The 27,642-nt window shown below is 41.6% G+C and overlaps 2 protein-coding genes across 3 annotated transcripts in view; both read right to left on the reverse strand.

The window, feature by feature from the left end:
• The window catches only part of LOC137277327 (alpha-2-macroglobulin-like protein 1), a 63,124-nt gene extending 54,841 nt beyond the window's left edge, over positions 1-8,283 (reverse strand). For both annotated transcript variants that reach the window (XM_067809011.1, XM_067809010.1), the window contains exon 1: positions 8,134-8,283. In XM_067809011.1, coding sequence (XP_067665112.1) covers positions 8,134-8,204 — 71 coding nt within the window. In that variant the 5' untranslated portion in view covers positions 8,205-8,283. The remainder of the gene's footprint in view (positions 1-8,133) is intronic.
• A 13,463-nt stretch (positions 8,284-21,746) lies between these two features.
• LOC137279157 (BTB/POZ domain-containing protein 6-B-like) lies at positions 21,747-26,383 on the reverse strand. Its single transcript, XM_067811637.1, has 3 exons — positions 26,266-26,383; positions 23,318-23,671; positions 21,747-23,001 (listed from the first exon to the last, which is right to left on the reverse strand). The coding sequence occupies exons 2-3, from the start codon at positions 23,668-23,670 to the stop codon at positions 21,747-21,749; spliced, it is 1,608 nt and encodes a 535-aa protein (XP_067667738.1). The 5' UTR covers position 23,671; positions 26,266-26,383.
• Positions 26,384-27,642: the final 1,259 nt, after the last annotated feature.

Below are 27,642 nucleotides of genomic sequence, written 5' to 3' on the forward strand. Positions count from 1 at the left end.
GGCTATTTTCAATATACCGTTTGTTCTTTTCTTTATTTTCCATTAAAAACTGATTTTTACAGTTACACACTTACTGAGTGGATTGTTACAAAGAAAGTCCTATAGGCGTCATTAAAGAAAGTAAGGAATCTAAGGCGCAAGGCATTGTGTGAGGTATCTTTCAAACGGGTAGCGTGCCTGACGCGATTCATTCGCCTAGTGAAGGAGTAAAGATATACTCCAGCCTGTACTCCGACACGTTGTCATCCCAAGAAACGTCCTTTTTGCAGCTTGCAGTTCCTGGTCTCTCAGTGCGGACACCATCTCTCATTGCTGAATGAATGGTGTGAATGACTTGTAACGGATGAAGAATGCATAAATAGGTACAACATTGACTCTCTCCCCTGTTCACTCTGTACTTCTCAATCAGCTATGACTAGACAGTATATGTTGTAACACAATAGACCTAAGGAAAAGTAGACCTTACAGACAGACACATGTAGCACTGACGTCAAGTGACATAATTACCCAACCACAGCCTCGTTATACGGTGATAGGTCACGTGGCCTTTCAGCACTTACGGTGCCCAAAGTACAACGTAATAAGACAATAAATGACATTTAAGAAGACGTGTTCTGAGAAAGGAGTTTAAGATAACAGATGAGGCCGGATATTGACAAGGCACAGCGGGGTTGACTGCTCGTCACTGATTCTGGCCAAGACGGAACTAGACAAAAGATTCAAGAGACATGTCCGGTACACGCAATCTTCACATTTGGCCAGGGAGGGTTTTATTACGTTCAGGAACGTACCTAACATTATGAAAGAAGCCCGGGATTATACATGATTGTTGCTAAAAGGGTTGGGGAAGCCCTCAATGACATCGCAACATATAGCTTTGCAACCTATCTGGCTTACACGAAAAGAATTGCTGACGTTCCATGTCCAAGATTCAGCTGTAGACGCCATATTGCCAATTATTCGTGCGTGTTAAATAATATACGCTATTGCTTGTTCCTATATTATATACGTAGTTGAACGCAGTTATGTTACATTCTCTTGGGATGGCCTGTAGATAATTGAGAATGGATCCAAACCCGTGGTTAATATAGTGGGCGACGGTCTTTGTTGACGTGGTACGATGACATGCAGTCAAGCAAGCGTGCTACCGACACAAAATCCATTGGTCACCTTAGGACAAATTAGGATCTGCACAGTGACTTTCGTGAATCGGTCCTGGTTAATTTGTCCTGGCACGAGCTGTTCTCTTGTCCCATCACAAACATCACATGCACAGGAGAGAGAGATAAGAGAGAGACAGAGAGAGAGACAGAGATATATTTGCTTAAGTATTAAGTTCTCGGCCTCTATGTTTACGTTTTTGATACACTTCGAATTTGTAAAACAACACAATTACACATATTACATTATCATTCTGAAGGGGAACCAAAGCCATCTTTGGGTCAAATTCTATCCTGAATATTTATCTCGGCTTGCGATGAGAACATTTCTTGCTGACTACATTAGCAATATTCCGGCTATGTGATGGTGGTCCGTAAATAAGCAGCATGTAACATGTGTCAACCAAGTCAACGAGCCTGACCACCCAACACCGGAAGTCGTCTCCTACGACAACATGGATAAGAATGAAGATTTGTTATGGATATCAACTTCTTTATTATGAGAACACAACGTTTCGGAGTTAATGCTTACTCCTTCATCGGGTGAATGAGAATGGGGTACAGAGCTATATTTATATGTACAGGTAAAACAATAACAAAGTAACAAGTGGAATGAATTAACGAAAGCAGGAAGCCAGTATAAACAAGCACTGACAGTTACGATAACAATGATGGAAGCCAATGGTAATACGAAGGAGGTCATGAAGATTTCTGTAATGAGAGGAGAGAGAGGTGAGCCCATAGGGAGAAACAGTGAGCTGGACCACCTCAGAAAGACATTCACTACACTCAACGGTTACCCTGCCCAGCTCGTCACAGCCACCATCAACATGACCCTCAGACCCTTATTCTGTAACAAGACTACCTTTCAAAGGAGAAATATGTTAAGCCTCTTCTATGACGGTCTGTGGCCGTGATTCAGACATGATACATTAACATTTCCGGTAAAACGCCCAAAGGAGATTATTATACGACTACATTTATCATTTTGGCGGTACGATTGACACAGTACACTGCATTTTACCATGCAAAGTGGCGTCCCTTGGGCACGCCAGACAGCTGTGATTGTGGGTTCGAATCCTCGTTCGACCCCACTGTTGTTGAGGGCCTGGCATCCCATGCTTGTAGGTATCGCCGATATGATGAACGTATGAGACCCGTATCTATCATTAATGTGTCTCTGGCGAGACGTTCTGTATTCAGTGTTACATTCCTCTGTTCTCTCGTGAGGATAATCACGAGCCACAGAAAGAAACTCATTAACTTCGTCCGTGTCTACATTAAAGCTAGTTGAGGTTGCCAACGTGATTCTCATATAGTTGCTTTGCTGACGATTGTTCTACGGTGAAGCGGTTATCTGCTACTTGGCAACAATTTAGCAGCCATTGGTAGACATCTTGTAATCAGCACATACGGCGATGACATGCGATCGTCCCATCAACGTTACACCCTCGGTTCACGCTGTGTATTGGAGAAGGGTATTTAAATCTACTATGTTTGAAAATGATTAAATCTTAGTTTTATAGTTCATTTCGTGAACTGACCCCACGGTTTTACACTCATCAGACAGATGTGTGACACTAAGTGTCCGAATTATTGACTTTCTCTTCACAATTTGTATTCGTTGGGGAAAACCAAATTACTAAGAGAGCTGCGTCGTTTTTAATACCGGTGTTTATTTGTTGCAATAATGGCTTTGAATGTTTCTGTGAAGTTTGGATGGCTGAGGTACTGAAGGGATATTGGAAACATATTAGATGTCATGGTGGTTTTATTAACAGAACCAACTGACGCTGCTCATCTTAAATCAATGATGACATACATCAATCACCTTAATTTCGTTCTGCATGCATAGGCTTCATTCACTTGCTATACGAAATTTGTTCAAGCTGAAATCTATAAATAAAACGACACACTATTTCAATAATCTTGAGAGTAAGTGAGTTTAGGTTTTATGCCAGTCTTAGCAATATCAAAGCAACATCACGGCGGGTGACAACAGATATGGGCTTCACACTATGTACGCATGGAATCGAATCTGTGTATTCGCCGTGACGGGCGAACGCTACAACCAATTGGCTACCCCGTCGCCCCAATAATCTGACGAAATGCCAAAAGCCGACTCCACTGTGTGATTCCGACGACACCAGGAAAGGTAACGTTTCTAAATGACCATGATACACTGATAATACAGACGTCTTGGCGAGAAGGCTGTTAGCGAGAAGGCTGTTAGCGAGAAGGTTGTTAGCGAGAAGCCTGTTAGCGAGGAGGCTGTTAGCGAGAAGGCTGTTAGCGATAAGGCTGTTAGCGATAAGGCTGTTAGCGAGACGGCTGTTAGCGAGAAGGCTGTTAGCGAGAAGGCTGTTAGCGAGAAGGCTGTTAGCGAGAAGGCTGTTAGCGGGAGGGCTGTTTGCGAGAAGGCTGTTAGCGAGAAGGCTGTTTGCGAGAAGGCGAACGTGTGGCACAAACACATAACAAAAGCAAATCAGTTGTTCTTCTGGAAAACATGAACACATGATATCAGCCAAAGAAAGAAATACGCTGGACATCCCTTTAGTTACTGCGGCGTCAAATGTAGACATGTCTCACGCATGTATTCCATAGAAACTTTAAAAACTTTACCTAACTCAAGCGTCACTGGAACAGCCATTTCAGGTTATTTTCTGGTCTGTCGTATTACGAACTGCAATACCACTGTACTAAATGTGTTGTGTGCGTGATGAACGATAATCAGAAAACAATCAGACAGGAAGGGGTATCTACTTCTGAGTGTATAAAGGGGATATCTGGTATATAAAGTCTTATCTATGAAGATAGCAATATCATTGTTGCACAGTAGCCCACTGTGACCTGTGATCTTGTAACCAGCCAAAACTGCAAGCAGTATTGAAATGGTTCCATTGAATGCCATAGAGGAGCCCCGCGGGACGCTGGTTGTTAGTGAGAGGCTGTAAATCAAATGCAAGCTTGTATTTCAGTTGTGTAGTTATAGGCAGAATGCGTAGTGCTTTACAAAGTGATATCATCAGCGAATTACCAAAGGAAAGAAACATTAAAATACAAACGGGGAACGTAATATTATTCTGCGGCTCCACGAGTGTGTATGTCAGTGGAGACTGGGCAGCGCAGCGAAGCTCCTGTATAACTGGTGCGCCACAGGCTGGTGAAACATGGGCTGCATGGTATTGAAACATTGTGACATTAATATTTATACTGTTTGTTATGTATTTAAATATCGGGTTTGCCTACACAGCCAACTGTTTTACATATATTTCATCGTTTTAAATGACAAAGGGACTGATTGTTGCCTTCGCTCAACTATGTTTTTTGTGAAAAACTTACTCAAAGATTAGGGTTAGGATAAGGAATTGGAGATACGCTTGTACGTTACATGCCGATTGACGGATATACTATGTCTGGCCCAATACATAAAGAATTTCCATCTACAGATAATTTTATGTGATTAGACTATGTACACAATAATGTAAGTAGTTATGGCAAATATACGTCATGCTTCAATAATAAGCAACAACCGTGTCTCAGCTGCATAAACTGGCTACAGTATCATTATCACATGGTAGAGTGACATTCCTTGTCTTGGTAAAAACAATATTGAGATGATCACACAATATTTGGGGTGACGTACCACATTTACAAATCAGAAGTGGTTCTCAGATTTACAAGGAAGAAGTGGTTATTGGAGGTGTAGCATTTGATATGGGTATCGTGGCAACGAGGGACGTCTCAGCAAACAATGTCAGCGTATACCGGGATGAGGGAAGTGTGTTTCCTAATTTCCCCGGCTGTTTCAGATGGATAATACGTATGTTATCAACTTGGACACAAATGAAATCTTTTCCAAGTATGTTCAAAAATAAATTTGTATTCCAATCTTTAAGGAATTATGTTTTACTTTGATTCGCCAGGAATGCCTTTCTGGAGATGGTCTTGTGTTTATGTGTGTGTATAGCTTTCTAGGTAATTCAACAAAAACGTATCCTAATCTCCTCGACCGGACCTTCAGCGAATAATACTTACTCTGTCCAAGCATTCTTTAACTTGCATTTGACACGATGTGAACAATATGTCGCGGAGTCAAGGCAAACTGATGTATCACACGCTGTTTCTAAATAGTGAATCACGTTAGATTTGATATTAACAGTGTAGGTTTACTGTTGCAAAATGGTGTAGTCAGTCTATGGGGGGGACATTGGTCCGTTCTGTACGGTATTGATTCATGAAATGTTTGTCAGACTGGGGTGTAGTGCGGTAGGAAATTACAGTTCTCTGTGGGAACGGGAACACAACACGTGGCTTTACCAAGCAGAGGAAATAACTCAAGCCATTAATATTTAAGCACCGCCAAATGTCACCTGATTTTTACTGCAATATTGTTACCAGACTTTGAATTCATACATGCTCGCTCCGGGCTGTATTTTCCCTTTTATTGGCCCTGTCCAGGATGCTTTAACTCCTGACCTTGTAGATTGTTCGAAGAAGGTGGCATGGCAAGGAATGAGGTGCCATGGTTAATTTGAGTTTTGGGGTATATATAGACATTCAATCACGGTCCTTCGTGGCTGGGGGTTGTGGGAATAGGAACTTCGTTTCTTGATTTTTTTGCGACTGAATTTGAACATTTTGAACAGCTTAACCATGACTTTCCAGAGTTCGTGCAGTGAACAATTAGTGCCCCACGCCATCTATAAGGCTTATTTAGTTTTAGAGAGCTAGCAAGGGTTTGCGACACACTGTAGAGAACACAGCACCGAGATGTGGATAGTACTGGGAGGTCTTAGCAAGGTATGTTTACAAAGTAAGCCCTACTACCGACAACAATCCTGTTGATGACAGTACTAGCAAGACAGCAACCACAACTCCTACCAGGACTTGTTATTCCCAGCGCCAATAGCCACAGACCGAAATACATATTAGATAGGTGTCCTAAAACTTAATTGGTGAAACGACAAAACGACACGAGTAAAAAATACTGCCAATATGTAGACGGAGGTCTGTTGAGAAATACAGTCAATATCAAGACGGAAGTTCAGTGTGAAATACAGTTATTATCTTAAGGAAGGTCTAGTGTGATACACAGTCAAGATCTAGACGAAAGTTCAGTGACATATACAGTCAATGTCTAGATGAAGGTCTAGTGGGATGTACAGTAAATATCTAGACGGAAGTCTAGTCTGATATATAGGAAATATCACGACGGAGATGGAGTGGGATATATAGTCAATATCTAGACAGAGGACTAGTGGTATGTACAGGCAATATCTAGACGGAGGTCTAGTAGGATATAAAGTCAATATCTTGACAGAGCACTAGTGGGAAATACAATCATCAATATCTAGAGGGGGGTTCAGTTAGAAATACAGTTTATATCCAGACGGGGCTCTAGTGAAACATATAGTACATGTTTTATATGTATTACGAGTGTGACTTCAATAAACCTGTCTGTCTGTATGATTAATAGTTGGGATATATCTTGAACTTGAATAAACCATTTGGGAACGACATGAGGATATCAAAGACACGTAACATAACATACAACTCAGAACATACTCTATAATGTTAGGGAAACACAACGGCAACCTAAATGCCAGCAGCACAAAAAGTGCCAACCTATGTTATCAGCACACCTCGTTTGTATTTTTTTCATGAAATGTGTTTGATTGTTTGATTTAAGTTACTATAGCATTGGCGATTGTGCTACATCAGATAGTGGTGCAACTACCGTTGTGTTGCTCTGTTGATACAAAGATGATGGTTAAGACAACACGCCAACATAGCATTGAGCGTAACAGCTTCTGCTCAGTAATACTGTGTGTCAATGTGTCAGTGACAAGTCCGACTTACTCATATACCATGAAATATCCAACATCACACTTACCCTTACAATCTTCAATTTAAGTGGCATTTATTCATTTGTTTGTTTCTTTGTTTGTTAACAATCAGGTATGCACTGATGATTATATTGCATCGATATTTCAACAAATATGTGTTGTGTAATACTAGCATGAAGCACGATGTTCAGCAGTTTGTTTTTGGGTAAACTGTACTCTACTTTCTTTAAAAGTAAGTCAATATCACGTGATCCGCTCTTTTGAAGTGCCAGTAATGTGATTAATTTCAAGCGGCTCTTCAGACACATCTTCATGTGTCGTGTGTCGTTTCATAATCATCAGAATTCTCCCCCAACAAATACAATTAACTCTTGCGGTTTTGGTAACCGAAAATCGATATTCGGCTCCTCATTTCCTAATTTTACTCGTCCTGAAATGAAAGGGAAAATATGTCTAAACGGCTTGTATCATGTGTCAGAGACCAATGCTTCTAAATAACATCGCGCATTTCCAATGATCCGGCATATGAGATCAGCTGACCTCAGTATGGTCTATTTCATAGCCAATTATGAAAGATCCCTCTCGCTGGGGAGCTCTGGAGAAGTTAAAAAACGTGAACGACATTTATGAAAACTTGAGTGAGAGTTTCGTTTGATGCTGATTCTCTGACGTGTTCTCTGCTCCAGAAGAAGACCATACACCATGAATGGTAATTACTTACTGAAGAAGCTACGTACAACTATTCGGGAATATTACATCACTCATAGCCTGTGGGTGTTATAACGGTGCTTAAAGGATGGAGCTCAGCGTCGTTGTTGAAACGGTTGCGTGATTGGATTTTTTAAAGTTCTTATTGCAAGTTCACCTGTGAACCTAATATGAAACCTCCCTGAGTGGATGTAGGAACATACACAAGTTTTGTAATATTATGTTCACGTTCCCGAGATCTCTGAAACAAGCGCATATTACATGAACTCAGTCTATCATATTATTGTCATATTCTTAACAATAATATTCACTATAAACAATCGAAAACTTTTGAAAACATCCAAGTCACTTAAGACGCTAGTGGGCCCGAACGCTGTGAGAAGAAAACAAAAGATTATGAAAGAGTGTCAACTTACGGCTGAGCAGAGATGAGGTGGAAAGCCGTGATTGCAGATAATAGGACAATGGCTCCAGCTTGCCCAGACATTGTGAGCGAGTGGTGTGGAGGCCACTTGTACACTGACCGTCGCGTTGTCAATGGATGTAATATAGTCCCACTCTGCACCGTCTCACTACCTTGACCAGCGAATCAATACGCGCTCACTTCCGCAGGCGCTACATCAACGCCTAAGCACAGCACGAGGAAATTAAACAATGAGGTTGCACAAATGATGTGTTCCAAGACAGTGGGATAATTGTGCTGTCTTCTTTCTGTACAACATGTGCAATGATTTTAGATTTGCATGCTCCATCGCAGGTTGTGTTGAGAGGTTTGTTTATGTGAGGATTTGGCACCATGTGAGAGGCAGAGGGGATTTGAGAATGAACAAGTTGCAGCGATTTGGTTCCGCTTCAAACTGTGCGCTTATTCTAATCTTTCCACAGCAGAATTTTTATTCTCATTTCCATGACGATTCGAGCCAAGATGATTGATAGCGCCAAGACGGACGTTAGATGGAAGAGTGAGAAAGTATTACATTGAATTATTGCCATATGCAGTGAAATATCATTACTTTATAACATGCAATGTTAGATTAGCCGATCTCCCATGTTGAAAGTGATGAAGAAGAAATGGCAGATGAAATATGAGAACATCAGCGGCTACAGGGAGTCCTGTCGAGCAAAGATATGTAGTATCTGTATTCGTAATAGCCTCATTTTGTCTTCGGGAGTCTCACAATATATGTGGAATACTAGTAAGAGCCGTAATCAGAACATGGTTCAGGTCGTATACTAGATATACTAGCTGTATTCGTATCATAATTACATTTTTTGAGAGGGAGTCTCATCATAACCAGATATACTAGCTGTATTCATACCATAATTACATTGATGACAGGGAGTCACATCCTATATAGTAGCTGTATTCATAACTGTAGCATGGTCTTTGTGTTTGTAGTGGCGTGTATATTTATGTACTTCTGTCTACAGTACTCTTGACACTATGCTGGTTTGTTTATGATACTTGCAGCGACGTCCTGTAATATCAGTAACCCTTAATGTTTGTCTGCGTTACCTGTAGCATGTTATATAGTACGTGATACCTGATGCCCTGTTACTTGTTATTTCTCACTACAAAATGTATAATGCTTTTCTCGGGTTCCAGATGCCCGTTTGTATTTGTGAGTAATGTGTCACATTGTTTGGTGTATCAAAACAAGGTCCCATTGTGTTCCCTGGCTCAAAACGCAGGGTTTCCGTTGTCTACACCAGGACAATCGTACTTCACGTATTTCACATTATCTGTAGCTGGATGCTCTGCGGTACTTCATCTGAGCACCAGTTTCTAGATGGTGTCGTGGCACGATACTGTGGTCAGTGATATCTTTATTGTTTATTGTAAATGGTACTTACGGCACCGAGGCATGTTTTGCTTTTCTCTCAGCTATGAACCTATAGCGCATTTGATTGGTACCTGTAACACGTTTGTTGGTCACTGATATAGTAACACTTGAAGATCCGGCTTCGAACTGGACTTCAGTAACCCATGGTTGTTGTAAAAACCGATTGAAGGGAATGGGTGGTCAGGTTTGCTGACGGCATCCCATCGTACCCCAATAGCGTACATCGATGTTCATGATGCTGACCATTGGATTGTCTGGTCCAGACCCGATTATTTACAGATAGCTGGAATAACCAACTTGTGGCACGTGTTTTGCCTTTAATGATAGTTAATGGTTAGTTTTGCTTTTGATTCAGTGTGTAGGGTATTTCACATACCACGTGCATTATTCCTGCAGCAACAGCTTGTACACTGATTTTGTACGTGGTGCTTGATTCAGTGCCCATTTGTTCACAGTTATGCATGTTGATAAGCCCCGTGTCCAGGTTGCCTTACAAAGAGAAATGTCCGGGCTGGTAAAGCGTAGATTACTGTGAGATGAAAAATAATGTTATGTACTGAAAAATAATGTTTCTTTAAAAATGTCCCTGTTATTTTTTAAATTTTACCATACGTCTTGGATATGTACTTTTGTCTTTGGGGCATGATGCAAACGAATCTTAGCCCAATAAACGTTCAGTGACTTGTAAATATTACCCTTGACTGAGTTTCTTTACCATGGAGATTTGTGTCCCGGGATTGAGCTCACTAATGTTTGAGCCTGTGCAAAGCTGCGGACACTACCCCTTTCTGCTGGAAATAATGCCCTTTTATACTGAAAATATTGTCAGCAAATTATCTAACGTTTTGCACATTTCTGTGATCAAGCGTTTAGCGACATTTTATAGCTCTGTTGTGGATAAAACTAAACCTTTTAGACGCTCCTGCTAGTAAACTGAGTGTATTATGTAACAACTTCGTGACAGTTCTATCGATTCCAGACTAATGGAAAATATAGCCTGAACACTGATCTGAGAAATCTCCACAACGCGAGTTCATTCGATTTGTGCATGCTGCCGGTCTTGAGTCTCCTCCCGGAGAGATACAGCCAGAATTTCAGAGGACCAACGTTTTCCAAGCTAACGGACCATCTGACAGAGGCTGTATATCATCGTCTACAGGCTCTACGGTGATGTTTTATCCCCTGGCATCAATCTGGTCTGCATGCGGAAAATCTGATTGAAGGTGGAAATGCTACGTTAAGCTCATACTGAAAAACAGAGCGCTTAATGATAATAATCAAATCTGATGGTGGACCTTTGTAGTATTTATCTCATCAAATTAGTGTTGTAGATAGTGTTGCCAATGCCTCCTGCTCGTATATCCTGTTCTTGAACATATAAAAGAAATAACAGTCATTTCTGCGTTATTGGTAACCGTCGTCATGTATGGAAATCCATGTCAGGAACATTGTCAGGGCGTTAGTGATGATGACGTCATGTTTCTGACCAGTCGCACCAGCCAAGGTCAGTAGGTTGAAATGGCTTGATTGAGTGATCGCAGCCAAATGTTGCACCCAAGGGTTGTTCACTTGGAAACGTTTACAGTGTTTCACCCATGTACAGAAAATCTACGTCCAAGTAAGCTCCTAAATGGGTTTTCGATGACGTGCTCTGCTTCAGATGCGCAAACGGTATCGATAAACGATTTCAAACCTAGGATTTCATGGAGAGTTTATGATCGGTGTTACATGAATGCCGTTTGTCCCAATTAATTCAGTATTTTTAACTGTGGTCTATTTGTATCTTCCGTGCAAAACAGGTTCGTTCATAAGAAACAGAAAAATATGAACAATTACTATGGCCAAACACTTAAAGAGAGGAAGAATTGCATTATATACCAGGAACATTTGCCCAATCAAGCAGAGAAAGACGTGCATCACTTACTATGGAAATGTCCAATCGCAAACAGAGAAAGAGCGACATTTCCATTCTCAAACAGAGAAAAACTTGCATCATATACCAGGGACATTTCCCTACTTAAACAGAGAAAGACTTGCATCATATACCAGGGACATTTCCCTACTTAAACAGAGAAAGACTTGCACCATATACCAGGGACATTTCCCTACTTAAACAGAGAAAGACTTGCACCATATACCAGGGACATTTCCCTACTTAAACAGAGAAAGACTTGCATCATATACCAGGGACATTTCCCTACTTAAACAGAGAAAGACTTGCATCATATACCAGGCATATTTGGCTCCTCAAACAGGGAGAGATTTGTAATATATACCATGGACATTTTTCCACTCAGACGTGGAAAGACTTGCCTCATAGACCAGGAACACAGAAACACAAGAAGAAGACGTGCACCATTTGTCATGACCTTACCCTCATTAACAGAGAAAGATTACAACAAAGCATTTATATCTCACATTCATATCCAATATTAATGAATACACGTGGACGCCACTTTGCCATTTTTGAGAAATTTAAATTTTAACCGCGCATATTGTAGATAATTCTGCTAAGTGACTGTGGCGTGTAACAGTAATTATAGGTAGCCGTGTACTTGGTAACCCAGTGAAGACCACGGCCTTTATAGAAATCTCAACACTACACACGTTAGTCAGAAATCCTGGTACCATGTGTCACGCAGGACCACTTCCCACGCACCTCCACAGTCACAGACATTACGTAAGTGTAACCAGTCGAAGCCCTGGAGGAAACTCGCCAGTATCCGCTGTATGTGGTGAACTTCGTCATGTGGTATGTCGACAAGTTAACCTTGGTTACACCTCAGACACGATCAGCCACGGTCGTCGTGCGCCTCGCTTGTCTTTTCACTGACATTTTTTTAAGGATAAGGATGGAACATGTGGCTTGTATAACATATGTCATGTTTAGGATTTCGCTTTCTCAGTAAAGTACATTGAACGGGTTATTCTCACTTACCCACCACCCTGAAGTTTATGCAAGGGATCAAGGGGAATTAGTGTGGACGAGTCGGTGATTACACTGCTCACCATGAAATATGGTCCTGGTGGGTAACACTAATCAGTGTCACCTAAGTGAACTGTGTTCACCAGCTCATCAACTTAGATTGTGATTTGTTTTTGTTTTTTGGGTTTTTTTAAAGTAAAGTTACTAAATTAGTGAACACTTTTCATAAACCTCAACAGTATATAAAGACACATCATCAGTTGACCAGTCAGTCACGATGGCTAACCAACAAGTGAATGTCAAGTTCATTCCAAATGGTAGAAGTGGTCAATGTTTGATATTTCAAAACTGTAAGTTTACAGTTAAGCGAAGAAGAGGCACATCCATGCATTGATATTGCGCTAAAAATACCTGCCATGCCACGGTCAATACAAAGGATAACTTTGTAACATCGTTCAGAGACGTACATAACCACCAATCATGGACAATCAGATAGCAATAGACACAATAGACACGTGAGTGACATGTGGTGACAGGCCCTAGAGGATGCTCCTGGTGGTGGTTCAGTTGAGAAGTTCACCGACTACGTGACTTCATACTGGGTGGAAGTTGACCATGGCATGACCATTTTTTGAAAATTGTTATCCTTAATTGAAAAATATAGACTGGTGTAGTTGTCATTATTAATATCATGTGTCATTATCGTGAAGGGGGACTTTATTTCACAGGGATCAAAATAAAAAGTCATCTATTGTCTAGAGGATTATTCCACTTCAGTGATTTGCACACCTAGAACAAAAGACGGTGAGTAAACCAGAAGACCCCCCATCGAACATGGCATCGTGTAATCACATGGCTTGTATGTTCAGACCTCCCGAAGAAAACCTTTGCAGATAAACACAGATAAGCCCTCATTAATCGTGGAAATGGCAACATAAACAAAAGACTTAGCTAATGAAACAGTGAAAACTGCAACATTTTTACATCAACGAACTTGGCCTCTACTGTGCATGCGCATTACGATCCTCGCTTTTGTCAAATTTCAGAGCAACCACGTGGCCTCGCGTAGAAAATGTATTGAATATTTGGAAATGCGTACTGTCAGTCATGCCATACGAATGGAAAGTAAGCTAAACAAGTGTGCACACAAGCATGATGACAATAACTGCCAAACAACACAAAAGACATACTTTTTATGGGTGTGCAACTCTTGTTCAAACTGGAAAATGGTAACATCCTCTTCCATATGCGCATGCTCAAAATCGGAGTTCAGTAGCGCGATGTTATGTTTATGTTGCTATTTCCACTGTTACTGTGAGCGTTTCCACGTTTTTCTGTGGGAAAGTTTCCTTCGGTAGGCCTGACCTTGTTACACGTAAAAGAGCAATACATTGTAATAACATGTGCTTCGTATATTGATATAATAAGATGGTTCGTATATTGTTAGATCCAAGTGTTTCAGATAATATTATAAACAAATGTTGCGTATATTGTTACACACAAGCAGTTCGTATATTGTTATAATCTAATGGTTCATGTTCTATTATACACAAGTGCTTCCTATTAAGTTATACACAAGTGCTCCCTATGTTGTTACACACAAGTAAGAGTGCTTCGTATATTGTTATAACAAATCACTCTTATTCTGTTATACACTTATGTGATGGAATATATCTGTATACAGTATGTCATTACTGGTACTTTAGAAATATCCATAACAACGCCGGTCATGTTTCATTTTCAGACCGCAGTTATCTTTGCGTGTCAATACGTCAAAAAGGATCGAGATAAACGCCCCGTAGTCTGGCACGTCCTGTGTCAGTGCTATCAGTGATAACCATTTGATTGCTGTTCATCTGGTACATGTGGTGTCCTCGGTTCCAATGGTCAGGGCAAGGGGTAGCGGCTCTCCTGTAGGGAATGCGTGGTCGAGTAACCTGACTTATTGTTGGCGTCATCGAACTCGGGGTCATATTGTACCTCACGTTGATAGGCACCTTTAGAAGTTGGCAAAGTAGCTATAATATGGATCCCAACTTGTTTAATACCTATATAGCGGTTTCGGTACAGATACTTGTGCCGCTATCTATACACCTATATATGACCATGTAGATCTCACAGATGCTGTGAGGTATCCAATTGCTACTTGCCATATTGTTTGACATAAGTCGTGTCGAGCAGACACGTAAATGCTCTGGTACGTTTAACCATACAATGTAATGCAAACATGTCTTACAGAGAAGTATGGGAGGTTTTTAGGCAAATCTAAGAAGTCAAAGGAACACGCCGCTACTATCTTGAAGTCTCACATCAACCATGGTTTATTGGATGAGCTTGCAACAGCCGCTCGATCGTGTCCATTAACATCATCAAAGGCGCTCATCGTTACGTCAACTAATTGTTCAATCGATATTTGCCATGATGAATTGATCAGTTGATCGATTAACACCGGGTAATACGCGTGGATTCGTTGTTACGTCAACGATATTCTCTGCTAAGTATTGATGTTTTAATGTTCCATACATCGTTTGCACGTGCCCCCAAATGAATCTAGAGTCCCCGATAGCTCAAACTGGTAGTGTTATGATGTATGCACTCCAAGTGTAATCATTATCATAATGAAAAAGACCCGTGAAGGTCCCGGGGTAGAATAGGTCTTCAGCAACCCATGCTTGCCATAAAAGGCGATTATGCTTGTCGTAAGAGGCGACTAGCGGGATCGGGTGGTCAGACTCGTTGACTGGGTTGGCACATGTCATCGGTTCCCAATTGCCCAGATTGATGCTCATGTTGTTGATCACTGGATTGTCTGGTCCAGACTCGATTATTTATAGACCGCAGTCATATAGCTGGAATACTGCTGAGTGCGATGCAAAACGAAACTCAGTCACTCACTCATAATGCAGGGAGATTAATTCATCTTAATACCATGACAGAAATATATGCCCGATATGTGAATTCCATAATTTCGACTGAATCGTAAGTGCCAGAATATCTTGGACTGAACCATTCCCACATGTGGCAACCATCTTTGGAGGAGGAAATAACACCCCAAAAGTACCACATGTTATCATTGCCACGTTTTCACTCGGAAAACAAATGAATAACACAGACAAAAGTATTGCAAGACATGTTTCCGATCTATGATCTATCTGTATATTCGTGCCTTTGTGCCATCTTGTGCCTTTACCTCAATCAGTGTGATCTATATCAGGCATCCGAGTCAGAGCACCACGTGTAGGTTGTAGGTCCACGTAACTGGAATCCCATGGCCAGGTTGTTGTAACATTCTGTTTTAGTGTTGCATATGCACAATGTGCATCTTATATACACTGAAAACAGGGACACAATCTAAGACACTTTTGACAAACAGAGGGTATTTATGCACTCTTTTTTGTACATTTATTGGTAAGTGTTAACTTAGTCAGACAATAGGCAGCACCTGAACTGAGTGATTGGTTGATCGCTGACTTGGCTGACGCTGTGTCATTGCTCCCTCGATATCCGTGTTTCAACCCAATGGTTTGTCTAGTCCGGACTCCTTCCTGTACAGGCCGGAGTTTATAAGCTGAAATGTTGTTAACAGTGGCCTTTATAACGGTGACTTCAATGTAAAAGGCTATATCTCATGTGGAGAAATATGCGCCTTCAGGGGACTTCTGCATACATATTGTAACAGTAATGTCATGAGGAATATCTAGCTACCGACGTTTGAAATTCAGACAATTTAATGAGTGTAGTTTTCACTGCGTGATTCAAAATGCCATCAGCAAAGCCCACAGAGGAACGGCTGTTGGAAGAGAAATGCTACGTCGCATTGATTTTGCTGCGGCATCATATTTCAAATCTGCTTCTGCGTGAAGTTCCTTACGGGCAATAAGTCTAACGGTAACATTAGACAAACGTGTGATCTCTTGAACCATTGCCTAAATCACGAGGTGTTATGTGTTTCGTCGCTTTATGCCTAAAAAATCAATAGTTGTCAAGACGTTGGCAGATACATAGGCGGCGACTGTGTCCCAGTGGTAGACGGTGACTGTGATTCAGTGGTAGACGGAGACTGTGGTCAGTGGTAGACGGTGACTGTGGTCTAGTGGTAGACGGTGGCTGTGGTCCAGTGGTAGACGTCGACTGTGATCCATTGGTAGACGGTGATTGTGATTCAGTGGTAGACGGTGACTGTGGTCCAGTGGTAGACGGTGGTTGTGGTCCAGTGGTAGACGGTGACTGTGATCCACTGGTAGACGGAGACTATGGCCCAGTGGTAGACGGCGACTGTGGTCAGTGGTAGACGGTGACTGTGGTCCAGTGGTAGACGTCGATTGTGATCCATTGGTAGACGGAGACTGTGATTCAGTGGTAGACGGCGACTGTGGTCCAGTGGTAGACGGTGACGGTGATTCAGTGGTAGACGGTGACTGTGATCCACTGGTAGACGGAGACTGTGATCCATTGGTAGACGGAGACTGTGATTCAGTGGTAGACGGTGACTGTGGTCCAGTGGTAGACGGCGACTATGGTCCAGTGGTAGACGGCGACTGTGATCCATTGGTAGACGGAGACTGTGATTCAGTGGTAGACGGAGACTGTGGTCCAGTGGTAGACGGCGACTATGGTCCAGTGGTAGACGGCGACTGTGATCCATTGGTAGACGGAGACTGTGATTCAGTGGTAGACGGCGACTGTGGTCCAGTGGTAGAGGGTGGCTGTGATTCACATTTCCTTTCAGTAAAGGTTGCTTTCGATGGCCGACTTTGTGACTGACTGTTGGTGCCGCACTCTCAGAGAAGGGGTTACAATCCCACATGTAACACCAACATGTCCCTGCATTTGTACGTTACTAAAAGAAATGTTATCCCGAATATGGCATTTATTACATGGGACCTCTTTCAGGAAATGTATGTATGCTATACTGTTGCAGGTATACACGTACCTATGTTTGTGCACGTCTCCACTCCTCATGGATGTGTTTCAGATACTGGTTTATAAAAAACACACACAGGTTATGCTGTCTGGAGACGAGAGTACTTCGGATCGACGTTAATGACGAGTCTTGAAACGTAATCGATAAGCACAATCATACAGCATACATAAAACAACCAGAAAAACTCAGTTCTCTTCATTTGCATGTCAGGCAAACCTACATCGAGAGATATTATGATTCTAGGCTTTTGTCATTATGCACAATGTTGGGCATAAAACCGCTAAGACTGGTAATAAAGGGGCAGTTGGTGATTGTTGCTTTACGTCGCAACCGGTAACAGTAGGGCTACATCTGGGGGTCGTTCACGATCAGTCTGAAACAGGTTCATATCAGGCAGTCATCTAAATATGTTGAAAATGATTGCACGTACTCACTCACTCACTGAAAGGACAGTCTCTCATCTACCCTCCTACTCACCCACTCACTAATTCAACGTACTGATTGACTTGCAGTGCAATATAGCACCATTATGTTCCCACTAGTTACTAGTACATAAATTACGTAAGTTATAACAATATCAGGAAGTTCTGCATCCGTAGCGGCATGTAGAGTCTCACATGGTGGACATCGTCGCAACGAGTTGTCCTGTCGAGGCACTAGGTCCTGGAGCGGAAGGGTTTATGAGTGACAAGGCTCATCAACTCAGTATAGTAAACAAACGTCGACCAATATAAAGTATGACTGGACGTGGTCTCAGGATGCAGTCAGTGGCGTCCTGGCCAGGCAAACTGAAGAATGAAAACAGAGGCAGGTTACGATAATATGTAGCCAGCACATCTGATCCATTCTCTGGCAATCACAGGTTCCAGTTATCAAACGCTTCCCTTGATTCCCTCTGGCTTTGACATTTCCCCACGTCCCGAATGTAGATCCCACGATTACACTCGCGGAACTAAACCTGACATGATCAAGCGCGATTTCTATATTGCACGACATGATGTATGTGCATGTCGCACTTCAGGTCTTCATATTCAGGAAGAACATATTCTTATTCAAATATACTTTCCATGCCGAGAGAACTGCAGCACCAACGCACTTTCACGCTGTATTCTTTGAGTTCTGATCTATCGGAATCACATAAATCCGTCCACGAGGACAGTTCCTCGCAGTACGCTACCCTTTACCGTTTAAGGGTTGTGTGGTATTTATGGTCGTCGGCTATATGTCATTTGATCGATCGGATGTACTCTTCCTAGTTCTCAATTATAGGCTGCTTTGACAATATGAATGTTCTTGTCCGACAGCAGAGAACCATAAACACATCTATTTTGTGACTAGGGAATATATCAGTATACCACAGTAATATGGTCTGCATGTGAGGAGGAGGTAGACGATATGAACACTGTACCTACAATGAATGTTATAGGCAGAACGTGAAGACAGATAGTCCACGAATACATAGTGAGAAGAATTGCAATTGTTTATAAATAGAAACAAACTTGATGGAGCTCAGACGGTTCATGAATATGGACAATGTCGGGAGATCTGCCATGCGTTATTAAAAAGCACAAATTTGAGCTAGGGGTAAAAATGTGTAAAAGGATTTGGTAGAGCTGCGATGGGTTATGAATGTTCACATAAGAATTCCAGTATAATGCGGAAAAATGCAGACAACATAAATAATATTCCTGCCTCTACACATGTGAATGTCAAAGCACACCATCGTGTTGGTGGATCTGAATTCTTTTGTACATTTTTGTACAACTAGCAATGTATGTTTGGTCATGGCGTTCGTCGTGTATAACAAAAGTGACTTGTAGCCATTAGAAGCGGAACGTCATATATGACCAAACAAGTTCATTTTCTTGTCAGAAACTTCTACACAGTTTTGACACATGAAGTTTTCGATGACAATACTATCCATGTATATTAAGGACAAAGTTGATGTTTTAATAACAGTTTCGGGGAAATGTATAAAGGTGGGCAATTAATCAATTCATGCCTATGTACAAACCTCTTTATCGGCAAAACGTCTTGACTTTGTGCACATAGCCTCTATCACTGAGCTGGTTACTTCCCGCATGTCAGTGTAATATATACTCAGAACCAATGGACTTCGGTTGATGATTTCAGTCATTTCAGCCATCCATTCAAATTACACTGACGGGTGAAATGACCTCTGTGATCTTGGAGAGAAAGACGATGACTTCACTTGCGAAACCATGAAAGCCATGATGGTAAAGGAGTAGACTGACCTACTGTATGGTCATCTACGGTGCTAAGGGTTACTCACCACAAACAACGTATTCACATCTTTCAGGCTTTTGGTAATTTCACATCAGTGTGTACACGTAGGTATTTCCATTACATATGCACTCAATCATCCTACAATGCAACAAGTATTTAAACCGTGATAGTTACACTTAAGTCAGAACATAGAACAACCGTCCAGTCTGCTAAAGCAACAACACCAAAATAGTCGTGTTCCCAACCCTTCCCGTGAGACAGAAATGTTCATTCACTATTCCGTGACCCCTGCTCGATCTGTACTGTGTCTATTAACCACAGCCACTTATTGTTGTCGTACACGGTCAGGTGTTAGACATTCCTCGAAGTATTGGAGTCACATGCGTACTGTGCTCCGTCTTAACTCCAAATTGATGCAGGGTGTGTACTTGAAATGGTGGACTTCTTTCACTTTCTGCATCAGGCTCACAAGTGACATTACAACAAGGCTGAACACAAACCGTCACATTTATTAATCAATGAAATGTTGCGGGAATGGTAAATGATAATCAGTGAAGGCAAACTATCTCTATACGTAACATACATTAACAGTCAAAACAACATTATACAGCTCAAAAGAAGGTTTGTTTACAACACTCTGTTAAATCGTCAGAGCATGGCATATTAACGATATACTATGATACAACGGGGTGACTGTTCTTAACCTGCACAGAGTAGTATACGTTACGGTAACTATAATTACATAGGAAAGTGCCGAAACCTGAGCTAATGATTTCCTGGTATATAACTCGTGTGAATGGTTTCCTTTTACATTTTTTTCGATGCATCGCTTCGATCTTTACACATTACCATCTAAAAATGTTTATCTAAACACATTGTTGAAACGATAAAAAAAGGAAGCTCAACCATGTCCGTTACGCTTGTGACATTTCAATTATTTCAACAACTCCCAGTCATTGACTGAATCACGATACACCCCTGCCATTATCGACGTGCAAATCAACACAGTTAAGGTAACAAGAGTTGTCTCCCTTGTCTCACCATTGTTGAACCGTAACTGGGAACATATTATATATATTGGAGTGTCCGGTGTTCGTCTAAGCATACATTTTGCAAAATGATTGAAAGCCTCCATCCAATTTTACAGAAGATTTCATCAATACATTTGTTTGTTTGACTGTGTAGGGAATTATGATGTTTATAACATGTTATACACTGGTATATGTTTGTTGCGACTACGACATAACAACCAGTCGAAAGTATTTTACCCTGACAAAATGAAATCCATGACCAGGTAACTGACATAGAAACAGCTGGATAACAATACGAACGTTTATACAGAGACAAAATGCACAGACACAGTTATATCTTGGCATCAACGACAAGTAACAGCTGTGAGTACCCCACTTTATCTACATTATAAGTTGTTCACTCGTCATGAGGGTGGCATCGATTGATGTACCCTCGATGTTTCGACCAGTGAAGAACGTATTTATCTTACCGAACACCTCTATGTTAATTTTGAACTATTTGAAGCGAGGGTATCGCATTGTACACTTCAGCCAACCTGTGTGTTGCTGTTTTTCCAGCCGGTATTGTCTCAGCAAAATCGCTGCGGTGTAATTCCCGTTCTTAATATTCACAGGACTACGTCTGAACTTACTGTCAAAATTTATTTATTGGAATGAGAGGAAAATCTTTTCGTAGTCATCGCCAGTTTTTGCAGACACAAGAAAAACAAGAGTTATCGCCCTTCAATCGATTTGCATTCGAGATAAAGACGAATGAGTTGCCATTCGCAGCAGGGTACATTGCAATGTACGTCAAGTTGGGTACATTCACATTTACAGCCGGAAAGACACATGTACAGCCGGAAACATTAATGACACGATGCTTGGAAAATCCGCATATTAAATGATTAATATATGAGATCATAAATGGAATTCCCCATACTATAAACTTCACAATGGGTTAACATAAGTAGCATCGCCTTTTATAGATATATCGGAACACCTTTTAATTTCGGTGTCAGCGTATGATTTAATAAAGGAAAAACGTAATGCTAGTATGGCCTTGTCAGGTGTAATGTTACTCTGTGTTAACAATCAAACCCGGTATTTGTCCCATTTCCACAGTAGTGCCATTATGGCTGCGTTCCGAGTTGAAGAACCTGAACATCATTTCGTCCAGATATACTGTGTGGTTGCCATGGGTACCCTGGAAGCAGGGTTCGCCCCTAACGTTGACCAGCAGTGTGTATACCCTCTTGCACTCTATCCGGACGGGGGTTGGGAAGGGGAGCTCATAGTACTTGTCATTGGGATTAACGTCAACCTCCACCTCCATCAAACTTCCTTTCATGACCTTTCCTTCATCATCCTCCACCCTTGCTCGGACATAGTACTGACCGCGGACGTAGCGAGATGGCCCAAACAAAAGGAAACCTATCAAGAGGAAGTCGTGATCGCAGCCGAAGCCTATGGCGTCGTCCAACTGCCCATCACACATCCACGATAACGTTTCATCTCGAGTTGAGAAGCGCAAGAGATTATGGTCCAGCAGGACCTCTTTCTTCTTTTTCTTCTTCCCCTTCTCTTTCTTTTTGTCCGCTGGTTTCCTCTCGTCCTTGGATGTTTCTTTCTTTCCCTTCTTGGGCTCGACTTCAGGTTCTACTATAATGGGTGGCAGCTCCACACGGGGTTCTGGGGGTTCTGTCAAATCTATTACTCCTTCTACCTTTGGTTCTTCGTACATGTCCGGGCGGACAAATGTACCCTTCCTTTCTTCGGTGATAAAAGGCTTTGCTCCAACTTCCGGTAAAATGTGATACTGAAGTACGGTGTTTGTTTCAACATCGTTAAGAACACCGAAAGGGCTCACCTTTTGCACAAATATCTTTTTATCTATCAGAGGAAACCTTATCTTATAAATGGCGTTTCCAAGGACGTCTCTGCGGCCTTCAGGCGTGATGTCTTTGCCATGGCGTTCCAGCTCACACTCAGACCAGTATAGGGCGCCAAAGAATGCGACATCTTCGGGTGCGTTCAGGTCATCCGAGGCTAAAATCATTGAGAGACATTCGTGGCAAAGCTCCCCGACTGTCCGAGCACGGAGTGTCCCGTCCCCTGTCTTGAGGATGTAGTTCAGAGCCTTGAGTCTGAGGTCATCCTCGCCATACACGTGTGCCTGTTCCATAATGACACAGGCTGAGTCTGGAGACAGGTCCGCCTCCAGATACTGCAGACACCGCTTCCTCAAACCCATGATGCCGTACTTTTTGGCCGCATACAACACCAAGGAGACGTTATCTGGATCCAGACGGATATCGTCCGTGTACAAATACCTATGGGAAGTATATGAACAGGTGAGTTAGTGATTGTTGTCCAACAATGCAATCAGGTAAACAACAACTTGACACAATTGAGGTACACAATGACACTGTCATACCCTCTATAAACCCGACTCCAACATGGAAACGTGGAAGAAACAAGTATGTAGATCTCATCGTGAAACAATGCCACCTGTAAACTCAAGTGTCATTTTTGCAAGTTTTCAGAGAAGAAATCATTGTTCTATTATTCTGTACTCTGAGACCACAAGGTTTCTAATGCTCTAAAACTTTCGAACATTCATTCTTTCTAGCAATTCAAGCTACTCACACCAGCATATGTCGGAATATATTCGGTTCGATGTCTTCCACTACGATCTCGTCGTTGTCCTCCATTATGGCTTCTGATTCGGCAAACATGGTCTGGAAGACATGGCTTCGAGATCCAAGCATGTACTTATGGGCAGGGATGAGCTCCTCTTCCTCTCCCACCCGGAAGGTGACGTCACAGTTGAGCTGATTGATGAGCATGTGCAGGTTTGTGTCCGGCAGGTTCTTGTCTGACTGCCAGTCCACCTCACGCCCCGCGGTCATCTCCCACATGGACACGTCATCACCAGATTTCTTGGGGGTCTTTCCCTTCTTGTTTCCTCCGCGAGTTGCCTTGCTCCCTTTGTTCGCCATCCTAGATAGACAATATGTATGTTGCTATGGAGACGGTGATATATACTAATTTCCTTTTGTTCTCAACAATGTTTTGTGATAGAACTGAAAATATGAACTGTAAATATGAACTGTAAATATGAACTGTAAATATGAACTGTAAATATGAACTGTAAATATGAACTGTAAATATGAACTGTAAATATGAACTGTAAATATGAACTGTAAATATGAACTGTAAATATGAACTGTAAATATGAACTGTAAATATGAACTGAAAATATGAACTGTAAATATGAACTGTAAATATGAACTGTAAATATGAACTGTAAATATGAACTGTAAATATGAACTGTAAATATGAACTGTAAATATGAACTGAAAATATATAATTATTATTTACTAAGACTTAGTAATTTATTTCCGTTCATTTCCACTTGGGGGTGGGGTTGGGGGTTGGGGGGGGGTTGGGGGTTGGGGGGATAACCTAGAAGATGGCGCGTTCGCTCGTTGCGCCTAAGACCCGGGCTCGATTCCCCAAATGGGTACAGTGAGTGAAGCCCATTTCTGGTGTCCAACGTCGTGATGTTGCTGGAATATTGCTAAAAGCGGCACATAATGTTATCCACTCACTCACTCACTACTTCCACGTGGATTTTCGAGAGTGTAAGTTAAAAAACCCACATTGAACACATCAAAATGAGCTCTTGGTGTTATAACTGTTCCTGACATCTTCACAGAAAGAAAACTACTGGAGTTGTTCATTCATACACCTTTGGAATTACCATGACTTGGAAACCAAGTTCCAGAAAGCGATCGGTCACCAATATCATAAAGTAGGACGCTTCCTAAAGTCAAACACGAGTAAGTTATTAAACTCAACACTCGACATAGTGCGTTCAACAATTAATTAAAGTGTTTAATCACTTATGCAATTACCAGCACGTGTGCTAGCACATACGCGATACAGCTCAATATGTGATGTCACGACTCAAATCACTTGTGGCATCTCGTTAAGTACAAAGTACAAAATTCAATATCATGATTTAATTAGCGGAAAATGGATCACTTCCGTAAAATAGATTCTATTTCATTACATTGGTCCAAAGGAAAGTACTCTGCATCGCGATCGATCTAACACAGTTGTTGTGAGTGGGTGGGTGAGTCAGCAGGTGGTTGAGTGAGTGAATGAGGTTTTGTTCGTGGTGAGTAGTATTCCAGATATGGGCAGAAACTATATAGCAGCGATCAGCTCATGTGGTGTCTGCCAGTTCACACGGTCAGTTTACACATGAAGTGGTGGTGGGTAGCATTCTGTTCGGCTGACACAACAGGGAAAGCCTTTTTCGGGCAGAAATTTGGGTGTGGTTTGTCAGAGTCGGAGAGAGTTAGGGTGGACAGGGTGGGGTGTTGTATGAATATATTGGTTCGTTGTTCACATGAACTGTCATTTGATAATGATTAAATCCCCCGGTTTACAGTACTATACAAATACAATTCCTATCTGGTCGGATTAAATCCTGGAGTGATGACACAGCACGCATTTTATGGAACTTCACTTACTTTCTTAGACACTTGATTCAGACTAAGTACAGAAAGTAATGATGATTAGCGACTATGGTCAGCTAAGCTAAGTCAGACGAAGTGAATGTATCACTTCTACAGAACATAAGTATTCAGCTATGTAATTCATCCGAAATAGCGTGGACGCCCATCTCGAGCACACATAGGATTACCTCCCTTGGATAAACCACTTATGTGACTGTGTGGTGTTTGAACAGTGTTTAAATATTACAATGTCATTATTTACTCCTGTTGCTACCTTGTGGGGCACGGCGTTTTGGTTTTGATTACGATTAAAGAAAATAAAACCTTCAAATGTGTTTGAAGTTTCTTTCATGTAGTTGATATATTAACCTTCAGTTCATGATTGATTTGGATAATATTAAAATACATAACAACAACTACCATTCCACTGGAGACCAAACATAGGAAATTCCCTCGAATTATTGTTACAATCAGGGATGTATATAGCTGTTTGTTCACTATAAGCTCCACTTGCTCATAGATCAGACCCATGGAAATACATGAAACCCTCAGTTCAAAAACGTTATATATCTACAACGCTGCGTCATGAAAACAGTCACATATCCGCTCTTCCAAAAATAACGAAACATGCAAACAAATATATCAGTTCGTCAATCCGATGAATACCGCGACTTGGTGTTTACGAAAGTACGTAAATACCTAAACTTCTTGTGTCGAACGCGTGGGTTGAGGAGATATAACTAGGTATATAAGCCCATATGGCAGGTACGGGTAATATGTCATGGCCTTGGCTCAGATATTTGACCCTGTTGTTAAACGATAATGGTACCTCGACTTTCTACTTTTACCACTGCCATTCAAAAGTAACAGACCCCGCCCGAATATATTCTCCTATCATGTACGTTATATAACTATGTGATTTTCTGACTATCACAACACAACTCATATATACGCACAAGAGTTAACAAGTGTTTACAGGGACGCCGAGGGTGTAGGTTGGGCTTGTACTGTAATATACTCTAGATTAGTATTGTAGATACCAATCACTTAAACACAATTCTGGCTTACCTGGTTATTCAGTTACACACTCAGCGATAACGCATGATTCTGCCAAAAATATGATAAAGGTTTTCGACTTTTCCAGATTTCAGGACCACAAACAAGTTAACACGCAGTTACCTCCCTTATTGCATGAAAATATCAGTACAAGGTTCGTTGTCTTTTGGAATTTATGATTATTCAGGTTGAGGATCCCCCACCTGGAGACTCCCATAGTTGTTTATTATTTGTAGATGTTCCTTCCAAACATACGCTTGCCTCATAAATGACAAGATCTGTTCATGAGGGTATTACTACCATTGAGAGAAACCATTGTCACACAATGAGAAGCCGTTTACTACCCGCCAGTATTGATCCAAACAAAGGCGGTGGATATTATTCAGCTCCACTAGTCCGTTCACTATTGAGGTATACAGTGTATTGTGTTTGCAATGTTAACAACAAAACGCACATATATTCATGCCAATTCTGCATGCACGTCTCCGAACAGACTTGCAGTTGGTTCAGGCTGAGAAAGTTGGCATATGATGTACAAATGAGTTTGTTTATACACAGTCGTTCGTCTGTGAATGTGGGAGTGAGTGAATAATGGTGCCCGAACAATATGTAAACCAGCTATGTGGGTGAGTGAGTTTAGTTTTACGCTACACTCAGCAATATTCCAGCAATATGGCGGCGGTCTGTAAATAATCGAGTCTGGACCAGACAATCAAGTGATCATGAGTATCAATCTACGCCACTGGGAGCGGATAACGTGTCAAACAAGTCAGCGAGCCTACCACTCGTTTCGGTGGGTCGCCTCATACAAGCACGGGTCACTGAAGATCAATTCTAGCCCGGATCTTCAAATGTATAAGTACATGAACAAGAAAGAGGGTGATACCAGATTTTCCATGTTTTGCTTTCAGACAAATGTGCCCACGTAATGAATGTACTCCTCACTTCAGGGTGTTTGTATGGGGAGACACTGTCAGGGTACGTTCCATAGGTGGACCCTATGGTCACTGAAACTCAGATGAAAATGAAGTGAGCACTCCCCCAATTCTCAATAATGTACAAGCCCTTCCCCACCTTCCCCTTTCTCAAAAGGCTGTATTCTCCCCTGCGTTGTCAACAATACTATTTAGCTTGGGTAAAATGTCTTGAATTCGGAATGTCCCCTTACATGCTACACTTTGGCATATGGATCGAAAATCGATATTAGTGTCTGCACTTCCCAGTGACTGTTTGCCGCGTTGGGGCTGACAACAAAGACGACGCAGATGAGAGAAGCTAACGCATACTGTTGAGAAAATATTTTCTGCCCGAAGGGACAGGGGTGGGGTGCTGTGTTGTTATAAACTTGTTATATCCGAAACACTAGCAGGAGAGAGGGACACATAGTAG

This window comes from Haliotis asinina, chromosome 3, assembly GCF_037392515.1.
Source record: "Haliotis asinina isolate JCU_RB_2024 chromosome 3, JCU_Hal_asi_v2, whole genome shotgun sequence".
In the NCBI taxonomy this organism is placed as follows: domain Eukaryota; kingdom Metazoa; phylum Mollusca; class Gastropoda; order Lepetellida; family Haliotidae; genus Haliotis; species Haliotis asinina.

Excerpts from the sequence above, each read along its gene's own strand:
- LOC137279157 (XM_067811637.1), bottom strand. The coding sequence starts at position 23,670 with ATGGCGAACAAAGGGAGCAAGGCAACTCGCGGAGGAAACAAGAAGGGA. Across the intron at positions 23,002-23,317 it reads ATATTCCGACATATGCTGGT|GTATTTGTACACGGACGATA; the intron begins GTGAGTAGCTTG and ends TACTTCCCATAG.